Source organism: Saimiri boliviensis, chromosome 14, assembly GCF_048565385.1.
Source record: "Saimiri boliviensis isolate mSaiBol1 chromosome 14, mSaiBol1.pri, whole genome shotgun sequence".
NCBI lineage: Eukaryota > Metazoa > Chordata > Mammalia > Primates > Cebidae > Saimiri > Saimiri boliviensis.
This window is the reverse complement of record NC_133462.1, coordinates 59,449,098-59,461,275: the sequence shown is the minus strand read 5'-3', so window position 1 is coordinate 59,461,275 and position 12,178 is coordinate 59,449,098. Positions and strand designations below refer to the sequence as shown.

Genomic DNA, 12,178 nt, shown 5'->3' with positions numbered 1-12,178 from the left:
GCATTACTGCCTAAACTCTGCCACCTGTCAGATCGGCGGTGGCATTAGATTCTCATAGGAGTGTGAACCCCAGTGAACTGCACATGTGAGGCATCTAGGTTGCACTTATGAGAATCTAACTAATGCCTGATGTTCTGAGGTGGAACAGTTTCATCTCAAAACCATCTGCCTGCCCCACCCCGACCAGGTGGAAAAATTGTCTTCCACAAAACCAGTCACTGGGGCCAAAAAGGTTGGAGACTGCTGCTCTGGAGAATGCTCTATCTCAAGCCACCTGTTGTGGCTCACATGTGTAGTCTCAGCACTTTGGGAGGCCGAGGTGGGCAGATCACCTGAGGTCAGGAGTTCGAGACCAACCTGGCCAACATGGCGAAACCCCATCTCTACTAAAAAAATTCAAAAATTGCCGGGTGTGGTGGCACATGCCTATAGTTCCAACTACATGGGAGGTTGAGGCAGGAGAATCACCTGAACTCGGAGGTGGAGGTTGCAGTGAGCCAAGATCATACCACTGCACCCCAGCCTGGGTGACAGAGTGAGACTCCATCGAGAGAGAGAGAAAAAAAAAGGGAGAGAGAGAGAGAGAGCACTCTATCTTTAGAATGCCTTATCTCACTTAATACTTAAGAAACAAACACAAACAAACAAACAAAAACATGTAACTTGAGCCTATAGCAATTTTTAATAATTTATCTTCTCCCAAAGACCTTGGCCAAATGTGATATTCTGTCCCCTGCTGTGGACCTACCTCCAGGAATAATTGCTTTGTCCTGTCACCCTTAGTCAGACATTGCTTATGACTGCTGAGTATTGAGTGCATCTTATGTGCCAGGGGTGGTTGTTCTTGGCATGACAATCAGTGCTAAACAAAGCAGGAGTCTGCATAGAGTCAAGGGAAGAGTCCTACACTGATGAGTACTGTGACAGACGAAGGACAGAGTACTTACATCAGCTGAATGTGTTCCAGTTTTGCTTTCTCCTATAACAAGGACAGCACTGATTTCAACATCTCACAATTGCTGCACTCTCCCTCTCCCCAGCACACAAAAGTGCTCTCTGCACTACACTGCCACTGCTGGGGGTGGGGGAGGGGTGATATCAGTGATTCAAGACTGTGTTTCCTACCTCTTCAGTGCCTGTTTCAGCAGTATGAAGTTTCGGCAGTATGAGCTGTATAAGTAATATAAGCAGTATGGAGTTTCAGCAGTATGAGCATGTGTGGCTGTCAACAACTTGCTCTGGAAGATGCAAGGAGGATAGAGCATTCCCAGGAGGAGCCCAGGCTTCAGCTGGTCCAGGAACATTGCGTGACACACTCAAAAGTTGGCCTCTGCTCCTTTGCTCTGTGTTGGTCTGTACATTTCTATGTAACTTCAGAGGCTTGTGGGTAACTAGTCCAAACCCTTTTTTGTGCATCTGGGCTTAATTATCTGCATTGATGGCATTCACCTTAGTAAGCTGGGCCCCAGGTTATAGAGTCTTGTCCAGGATAAAATGAACTCCCACAGCAGCAAGAGGAGAGGGCACCAAAGCCAGGAAGATAGGGCCTGGATTCATTTTCTGGTTCTGCCATCCCATAGCTATGTGGACTTGGGCAAGCTCCCCCACCTCCCTGAGCCTAAGATGCCTTCACTGACCCTGTGGGGATAAGAACTCCAGCCTCCTTGGCTTCCTCTGTGGCTTGAATGAGGTCCTATGTGTAAAGTGCCTGTCATGGCCCCAGAGTGTGACATGGGTTCCCTCCCCTTACTCCTTAGCAGTGGAAGTGAGCTCTAGATTTTGTAAGGGTATCTACTAGGGGCTGACAGAGGGCTCAGTATGGTTTGGGAGACAACCGTTACTTTTGGTTTCTTAGAATGTATTTCTCAAGCACCAGCTCTGTGAAGAAAACATACACACACACACACACACACACACACACACACACACACACAACACTATGTCAGACCTACTGTGAACTCAAAAAGCAGTGGGCCACATTCTTCAAGTCTGAAGAAAGAGAAAGGACAGATAGATGAGGAAAGGAAGCAGGCAGGAGACCTAGGAGAGTTTCAGGCAAGATGCCAGCCATTTCGGAGACGGCGAGCTCTTCAATTCTCTTTCTCCTTCTCCTTCTCTCCTACTGTACTTCTACCATCATTGATAATAACAATATTTCCTGCAGATGCAGATTATTATGCCAGTAAAGCACTTTCTTTACTGGTGGGCTTTTGTGGGCTTCTTGTGACATAGGCAAGACACACAAGCCACAAACCACCATCATGGAGAGTTCAGGCTTTGGAGTAGGACACCCTGAGTGTGAATCTCAGTTCCACAACTAGAGGCATGGCCTTAGGTGTATTGTCGAACCTCACTAATCTTCTTCACTTTATAATCTTACCTTAGAGAACTATCATGAGGAGTAAAGGAGGAGCCACAGCTTGGTCCCTGGCACATGATGAACTCAACAGGTGGACATTGTTGTGGACATTATAGTTCATTCTGGAATGTTCTGCCTGGATTGGAAGTTCAACTCTTCTATTGATGCAATGTGTGGCCTAGGGTAAGTTACTTAACCTCTCTGTGCCTGGTTTCCTTCTTAGGGTTTAATTATCTATACGGCTAACAACCAATGAGGTGGCCTTTTTCATTTTACTTCATTCTAAAAACCCTAAAATAGGGTCATGGTGAGAATGAAAATGTATATATGTTTATGTTATATTACATGAAGTATATTTCTTAGACTATCAGCTGGTGTATAGGAAGCACTATACATATGTTTATTGTTGTTCACATTTCTTGAATAAATAATCTGGGTGAATTGTGAATTTAACACCTGTTAAGTGTCAGGCAGTGAACAAACCAAATCATCCCTACACTCATGAGGCTTACATTCCAGTGAAGAAACAGCTAATAAACAAAATAGGATGCTAGATAAACAGGAAAGGGGTACAGCGTGTGCTGAAGGTGGAAATGGGGGTCTATCCTCCAATAGGAGACCTTTGAAGTAAAGGTCTGAAAGACATGGAGGTGCAAGCCATGCAGGTGTCCGGGGGAAGCACATCCCAGGGCAGTGATGAAAGATCAAAAATGCTGTAAATGCCATCATCCTGCCATCACCCAGCCTGCTAAGGGTGGGTGCCTGTCCAAAATCACTTTGGAAAGGTTGAGCCCTCAGCAAACAACCTTGCTTCCTAATAGCCTATGAACCCCATTAACGCATAATGTGTGGTGGGCTTGTTTTATTTTTTAACCCTACCTCAGTTTATGAGTGTGCATGTATGCAAAGTGCAAAGGCTGTATGGTGAGAACACGCCTGGTATGTTTGAGAAACACGGAGCACACCAGTGTGCCTGGGTCAGAGTGAGTCTGGGGAAGGAGCAGGAGGGAAACAGAGCCAGGAGGGGTGTGTGTCAGATATTAGGGCTATCAAAACTCTCGTAATGACTCCAGCTTTTAAATGATCATATAGAGGCCAAGTGTGGTGGCTCATGCCTGTAATCCCAGCACTTTGGGAAGCCAAGAAGACTGATTGAGCCCAGGAGTTTTAGACTGAAGTGAGCTATGATCATGCCAGTGTGCTCCAACCAGGGTGACAGAGTGAGACCCAATCTCCAAAAATAAATAAACACTCATATAGAGCAGGTAGAAGAGAAGGGTCAGTGTCCACACTACCAACAACTAAGGACCAAAGAAACCAAAGTACTGACCTGCCCTGGGCAGTTCCTGGCAGATTAAGCCTTACAACCAGAACGTGGCCCCTGAATCGGCAGTCTTTACATTGCGCCATGCTGTCTCCCACCCTGCTGAGGTAATGAGAGACGTTTTACCTCACTCAATGCTCACAGCAACACATCAAGACTGATGTTAATATCTCCACTTTACAGTAGAGGACACTGAGACTTAGAAACGTTAAGTATTTTGTTCAAAGTCACGTAGGACTAGAACCAGGCTGGCTGGACTTCAGAGGTCTGTTCTTTCCGTTAAAGCATGTGGTATGAAACCTATTTCTCAGGAATAATAATAATAATAATAATAATAATAAAAAGCTTGCTTCAGCCATCCAGTGACAGTATGAATACTGACCCCAGATAGTGCATGTAAAGTAATTATCTCAGGACCTGGCACATGGCAGATGCCCAGTAAATGTCACTTGTTACTGTTGTTATTAAAGGCGCACATTTGTGCTCTGAATCATCTATGCAGTGTCCATCTAGATGTTGGTGCCCTTTTTGGCCTCTACCCATAGCCTCTCTACTTACTTGTACTTCTTGTTCAGCTTTGTCACCTGACAACCATCCCTCTGTCAGGAACATCCTTTCCGCACGCAGCCCAATGCATTCACCCCTGGAGGATGGGTTGGGGTCAGGGAAGATGGATTTAGGTTGAGAGTAGTAAGAAAGAAATAACAGAGGCCGGCCATGGTGGCTCACGCCTGTAATCCAAGCACTTTGAGAGGCTGAGGCAGGCAGATGATTTGAGATCAGGAGTTCAAGACCAGCCTGGCCAACATGGTGAAACCCCATTGCTACCAAAAATACAAAAAAACAGCGAGACATGGTGGTGCAAGCCTGTAATCCCAGCTACTTGGGAAGCGGAGGCAGGAGAATTCACTTGAACCCATGAGGTGGAGGCTGCTGTGAGCCAAGATCATGCCACTGTACTCCAGCCTGGATGACAGAGCTAGACTCTGCCTGAAAAAAGAAAAAAAGAAAAAAAAAAAGAAATGGAGGGATGTGGGGAAGTCAGTGAGAGAGGCATCCATCCTGTCTTCCAGATCTTTATGTGGAGGAAAGGGTGCTGGCCGGAGAATTTAGAGGCACCAGTTGGAACCCTTTTCCGCATTAACTTGCTTTGAGGCCCTGGGTATACGCTTATCCTCCTCTAGGACTCACCTTCCCTGCTGTTCTTTAAGGCCCTTTTCATTTCTAATCATCTCCATTTCTGATTCCTTGACTGACTATCCTTGAATGTAAAGACGCTTCCACTCATAGGTAAAATATGGACTTTATTCAGAAAAAACAGTCAGTACAATGTGTACTACAAGATATCACTCGGCTCACATCACAGACATGGACTATATGACTTCACAATAAATTAGAGAGGGGGCAGTCCTTTCTCCCGGGATGGCCTGCAGGCCCTTTCAGCAGACAGAGTTTATTATAAATACCACAGTAGACTTTTTGAATATTTTCAAGTGGGATCAGACAGCCTGAGGCCAGCAGATGGGACTTTCAGCTAGACGGCGAGATCGGCCCAAACCCAGGTTCTCCCCAACCCCAGAGAAGAGAATTCCAAATTCGCAGGGAGATTTCTCATTTGGATAAACATAGGTGCCTTCCCCATCTCCTTCCCCTTCAAGGTGGGCTGTCTCCCACAGCAAACCGCATAGGGGATGTTCATCCCTGGATCACTACACAGGCTCCTTGTCATCAAGCTGAGGATGTTACTTCATGATTCTTATCAATCCAGGCTAGAAAGACATCGAGCTCTCCCAGAGACTTAATGGCAGCAGAGCGGGCCTCCAGCTGAAATCAGAGATCATTGTAAGAATCCACCTTTCTAGACTGTGTAATGGTTTTCAAGTCACTTTCTTCATATGCTGGTCCCTACGAGGTTTTTTTGTTTGTTTGTTTGTTTGTTTGTTTGTTTGTAAGTCACAAAATATATCTGCATAACATACAGACTCAAAATTATTTTCCTCACAGGCAATCAGTTTTTTTTCCCCACAAACAAGCAGTTAAATCATGTCAGCTCCTTATAAATAGAACTTTAAAATTCTTCACTTTTTCCCTTATTTTCCCCTCTCTCTGTTTATCATGGGAAACAAAAAACCTGCCTTACTGGCCAGTTCTTCTGCTGATTTTCTTCTCCACATCAGCTTGCTTTAGTGTTTCTGTATCCCAGAACATCTTCCTCCCTGAGGTGCTGGACAGTGGGTCGGGAGAGCACGGTGTCCCCATGTGACATGTCAGGGCACTAAATCCCCTATGGATTAGTGTCCTACCCAATGTCACACAGCCAGCTGGTAACAGAGCTGAAACTGGAACCCAAGTCTCCTGCCTATTCCCTCTCCTTCCTCAGCAGACTGAGTTCATGCCTTTCGCATGTCCTGTAGAGCCAGCCAGCGTGGGATTGAATCCCGCCTCTGCCATGCAGTTGTAGTGCGGACTTAGTTACTTCCCCCGCTCGAGCCTCAGTTTCTTAATGTATCCAACGCAGATAGTGACTCATAGCATTGTTGCGAAGGACAAATGTGTGTGAATACTTGTGTGCCTAGAAGAATACCTGACTTACAGTAAAATCGTGAAACTCTTAGCTATTTCTATAACATTATACTACAGAGCTACTCCACAAAGAAACAGAGTCCATAACAGATTCCCTACCTCTTTGCTGTTCAAAGCATTGGCATTTGACAGTGTGATCTAAATGCAGAAACTCAGGTTCACCCCAGCCCTACTGAACCAGAATCTGCTTTTTTTTAGACAGAATCTTGCTCTGTCACCAGCCTGGAGTGCAGTGGCCCAATCTCAGCTCACTGCAACTTCCGCCCCCCTCCCCAGGGTTCAAGCGATTCTCCCACCTCAGCCTCCCAAGTAGCTGGGACTACAGGAACACACTACCACACTCAACTATTTTTTGTATGTTCAGTAGAGACAGGGTTTCACCGTGTTGGTTGGGATGGTCTTGATCTCTTGACCTCGCAATCCACCCACCTCGGCCTCCCAAAGTGCTAGGGTTACAGGCGTGTGCCACAACACCTGGCCAGAATCTGCATTTTAACAATATCTTCTACTGATGCTCATGAGAAGCACTGCTTCTCCCTCTACATCCACATGAGATGTGCATTTTACACTAACATTAACATGAGAAGACCATATCTTCATCACTGCACAGAATATGGGAGGGCACATAGTTTTTGCATGCAGGTAACGTGTCCCATGAGTAACGGCTCACAATTCATGGGGGATCCCTGTTCTCTCTGTGTCATCCCATTCTAAGCAGTGGGTGCTTTCCCCAGAATCATACAGGTCAGGCTTAGCATATGACAGTATGAGAAAATGATGGAAGAATGATGGAGATGTGGAGCCCAGGGGATTCGTAAATGAGGTAAGATCAAAACTCTCTTTACAGACACAGAGAATTGAGGCCCGCCCACATGACTGCTTATAGAGTGAACGCATGAATTTGAGTGGAGAGGAGGCTGAAGGGTTGGTGCCCTCCTGCTCTGCCTCTCATCTTCCATCTTCCCAACCTTGATACCCAGATCTTACCTGATCATAGTTGTCATGGATGACTCTGGTGACATTTGTGGCTTCCTGCCTGCAGTGACACTGCCTCTGTTCCTGCTGTGATAAAGCGGAGGAAGCTCCTATCAGAGGACATTTCAACCCTGACCCTCTCTTACTCCTACCTCCCAGCATGAGGAGTGACATTGCTCTTTCCACTCACAGTGAAGTCAGGTGAGTAAACTCAGATGGGAGCAGCCACAGGAGAATAGAGCTCATCTATAGAGTCACCTACATTCGCCCACAGCTTTTGATTTTCGGCATTCAGAGCCCATCAGACTGTCAGCACAGTCTGGCATATAGGAGCCACACACGGAACACACATGGAAGCCAGGCACCATGTCTGTCTCATCACTGCTCTGAGCGCAGCATCCCACAGGGAGGCACTCAATAAACATTTTAACCAATTATTAGTTAAGTAACTGGTTAGGTGAATTCATTTGAGTTCATTATCATATGAATGCAAGTAGGACAGGAGTCGTCATCCCTTCTAACAATTTTAGAATCTGAGGCACAGAGAGGTGAAGTCCCTTGCCACAAAGTCTCACAGGAAATTGTTAGCGGGAATGGGGCTAGAACCCAGGTTCTCTCCTGGTCTAAGTTTTTGTTGGTTTCCTTTGGTTTTGTTTCGATGTTGGATTTGAACATATTGCAATGAATTTCCTGGTGACCTTTAGGGATAGGTCATACCAAGGAACTACCCAGAGGTTTATTGAGATAGAGACCCCAAAGGGCCAGAAATGGAGAAACCAGGGGTATGCTTATGGTAGAACTGGAGTCCTTGGCATGCCTCTTACTGGGAATATGCTGACCTAAGTTGGTCGCCCCATGTAGGAGGAGACCCTCTGTGGAGTTGTCAGCGGTCAGGGAGCCCTGGGGCAGCAGTGGGCACTGGGGGAGGTTCTCAACAGTTCTCCCTGTGGACGTGGGCAGAGAATTTCCTTTGACTCCAGGCACCATATCTGGAGGTCAATGGGGGCCAGCATTTCCTGGCCTCTCCTGGGGCAGACGGGGAGCAGATGCTGGAATCCTGATCCAGTGACTCACACATTGCCGCAAGGTTTTCTGCATGTAGAGGAAAGAGTTGGCAATGCTGCTGATTTTTCTCAAGATTTGGGGGTGTGGCTCTTGATGATCCTTGAACACCCTGTCCACATAGAATGCCAGGAGATTCTTGGTCACGCAGCACACATCTAAGGGCTACAAACACAAATTAGAGAAACTCCTAGAGACCTCTTCTCTCATTATGGTGGAGGCCAGGGCAGTCCATTTGAGTAGGGGCAGCAACACATGAGAGAATCAAAAGTCATTTTGGAAAAATTCGTAATGGTCTCACAGTGTTCATCCTCCCTTATTCCCATCAAAGCTACTATGACAAAGATGGTGAGAAGAGATTTCAGTTGGCCCCTTTTTTTGTATGGCCAAGAAATACATTTACCAAGGATGGGGCCCAGAATCAGTCACGGACTAATTCTCTCTACAGTATCCCTAGCGTGTCATCACTAACTTCCACTTAAATCTTTCCAGGAACCAGTCGCCTCCTTTTTAAGAGGACTGATAGCTGAGCAGCTTTCTTGGAAAGGACTTCCTTACATTACAGGTGCTGAAGTTGGCCTCTCTGTTTTGTCTACCGTCTGATAACACGCAAGGGCTACTGCATGCCAGTCTTACGGTAGGCACACATTCCTCCAATGGTAATCAATGTTACATTCATTCTGGCCACCTTACTCTGGGCCACACTGCTGGCCTCTCCTCCAGTCTGTCCTTTTAAAACCAAAAGGTCATTGGAATGAAGCTAAGATTTGCCAGAAGGGAAACTGACAGCTGTAGAAACGGGCATACCTGGGTAGGTCTGCAGCCTGCAGAGTGTAGTGGTCCCAAAGAAATGGTCTCTAAATTCCCAGGCACAGCCCAGAGAAGTTGGCTACAGTTTCCTTCTAGCCAACTAGAAGCCACCCGCCCTGAGAGCCAGTAAATTACTCTGCAGAAGATTAACTGTTCAGTCTAAGCAGGGAGTGGTTTAGGACAGCACATTCGTCTTCATTAGTATTCAAGAAACAAAGCCTCCTTGGCCCCAGTGGCAGCTTTTCCTAGATGGCAAAACAGAAACCCTTCTCTTCCTTCATTCTTGCTGATTCCCTTAACCAGAAGTGCAAAATGTTACACCCCTCTGCACTCAAAGACTGTGGTACTAGAAAAAAGGAACACTGCTGAAAAAACGAAGGTGGGGCTGAGAAAGGGAGGGAAGGAGAGAGGAAGGAAAATGAAGAAGGAAGGGGAAAGGAAGCAAGAACAGGGGAGAGGAGAGGAGAGGGGAGGGGAGGGGAGGAGGGAAGGGGAGAGGAGGGGGAGAGGAGGAGGGGAGGGGAGGGGAGGGGAGGGGAGGGGAGGGGAGGGGAGGAGGGGAGGGGAAGGGAGGGGAAGTGGGGAGGGGAGGGGAGGGGAGGAGAAGGGAGAATATGATAAAGACCTGAATCCTTATTGACTCCTTTTCTTATTCCACGTAGGCTACTTGCCAACCTTGAGTGGAGAAAGAATCTGAAGGTGGGGGCGTTTACTTAGGGTCTATTCCTAGCTCTGCTACTAACTAGTCATGCTCCCTCCCGAGGTCTCAGTGTCCTCAGTTGAATAGTTTTGGAATAAATGGTCTTTTGGTTCCCTTCCAGTTGTCATATCTTATGTGTCTACAGTGGCTAGAACATTATTTATTAAGTGGCTAATTCTTCTAAGCAGTGATTTATTTGTGGTGAACAATGATTTCACCTGCTTAGAAGAATTATGAAGGGGTGTGTATATGTCTCTCTCTCACGCTTGCAGAGAAACCTGAGAAAAAAGTAACTCAATACACATATACCTTACACTCTGTCATATAAAATACACCCCCAAAACTGGATCTTTCTAGAATGCTTCCCAGAACTGGAGGAGCTCACTTTTAAAGGCTCCTCTCATGGCCCTTTTTGTAAAATGAATGATCACCTGGTAAGCTAGCTGTTTTGTAATATACTCTCCTCACCTCCTGTCTAGATGGTCGGACTGCCTCATGTTGTCCATTGTAAGAAGAGCATCAGATTGTCTTTCTAAAACAACTTATGATCATATAACTTGGGGCTTAAAAACCTCAGTGACTCTCTATTGCTATTATTATTTTCTACCTCCATGGAACCTTCCAAAATTACCCCAAAGCCACAGAAATCCTGTCCCCTCTGAGCACTTGGCACCTCCAATCACTCTCTAGGAAGTGGCACTTCTTTAATTCCTCCCAGGGATTCCAAGCCCCTGGGACACTAGTGTGCCCTAACATATATTCTTTTATTCTTTTTGGGTGTCTCAGGCTGGCCCCCAGGCTGGCGTGCAGTGGCATGATCATGGCTCACTGCAGCCTTCACCTCCCAGGCTCAAGCAATTCTTCCGTCTCAGTCCCCCAAGTGGCTGGGACTACAGTTGCATGCCACTATGCCCTGCTGATTTTTTTTATTTTGTTTTTTGGTTTTTTTTTTTTTTTTTTTTTTTTTTGGTAGTGATGAGGTCTTGCTATGTTGCCCAGGCTGGTCTCAAGCTCCTGAGCTCAAGCAATCCTGCCTGCCTCAACCTGCCAAAATGCTGAAATTACAGACATGAGCCACTGCACCCAGCCTATTGCCTGTATTATAAGCCTGAGGCTCAGCCTGGCTCCAGGGACCTTTATAAAATGATTCCCAGGTATTTTTTTTACCTCATCTCCCACCACTCACTCATATGTCCTCTGGTTCACCTCTCTGTCTGACCTTCACTGATCTTAAACCCGTTCTCTTATTCTCTTATGCTGCCCAAATGCCTTCCTCCCTCTTATCCACTAACCTACAACCTCCTTGGCTTTTAATTCACTGTTTGTTTTCTTAGCTACCTTCATGGGATCTTCCAAAATTACTCCTAACCCAGTCCTGTCCCCTCTGAGCACTTGACACCCCCAATCACTCTCTAGGAAGTGGCACTTCTTTAATTCCTCCCAGGGGTCACAAGTCCCTGGGACACTAGCATGCCCTAACACATCAGCTGACAAAGACGAAGCCTGGTACATTTAGAGCACATTGGCAAGTAGGAAAGAGAAGGGAACAAGATAGCCCAGAGCCATTTAGATGTGAAGATAAAAATACTAGAAAAAGCAGACACAGGCCAATACCTTAATGCTCTGCAGAGTCTCCAATGTGGACAGGATAGTGACATTTGGGAAGATGTCCTTAGCTTGCTGTGGAGAGAAACATAAGAACAGACATAAGCAATTGGTATCCCATGTTCTCCTGAGATGCAAAATGTAATAAGAAGGAACTCATTTTCAAGCTAAGATGCAAGGGGAGGCAGGCCCCATCACCCACACCTTTACCCCAACTCATACTCACGATGGCTCTTTTGATTTCTTGGAAACTCTCTTCTACATGGTGCATGTCTGTGGAAATCAGACATTTCCTGAGACTACGGCTGTCCACGAAGCACAAGATCAGCATTGTACCCAGGAGCCAAAGGGAAACACACTGTAACTTCATGCCTGCAGAAAGGGGCGGAAATCAGCTGTCCGGTCAAAAGTGGAGGGCAATGAAAGAGAAGACCCTTGATTGATGGCCCCCTCCAATCTCAAAGGCAGAACAAGACTAAATACTTCAGCCTTGAGGAGTTTCAGAGGTATGTGTCTCCTTCTCTGGTCTTCTTGAATCAAATGGATATGGGTTCTTTCACATGCCCCCATTCCCCCACCTCCACCCCAGAAAGCACGATACAACAGTCTCTTAAGTCCCAGGAAGCATACTTGTGTGCATATAACTCTCCTATGACTCAACACAGCCTACTTTGTCAACAGGGGTGAAAAGCATTGTTTTTAATAAATTAAATAGGAAAAGCAGGGTTGGTAAGATATCCTAGGAACTGGGCAACAGATG

At 46.2% G+C, this 12,178-nt stretch overlaps 1 protein-coding gene across 1 annotated transcript; it reads right to left on the bottom strand.

The window, feature by feature from the left end:
• Window positions 1-5,411: 5,411 nt before the first annotated feature.
• Window positions 5,412-11,788, bottom strand: IL19 (interleukin 19). Its single transcript, XM_010341014.3, has 5 exons — window positions 11,645-11,788; window positions 11,428-11,493; window positions 8,316-8,468; window positions 7,254-7,328; window positions 5,412-5,507 (listed from the first exon to the last, which is right to left on the bottom strand). The coding sequence occupies exons 1-5, from the start codon at window positions 11,786-11,788 to the stop codon at window positions 5,412-5,414; spliced, it is 534 nt and encodes a 177-aa protein (XP_010339316.1).
• Window positions 11,789-12,178: the final 390 nt, after the last annotated feature.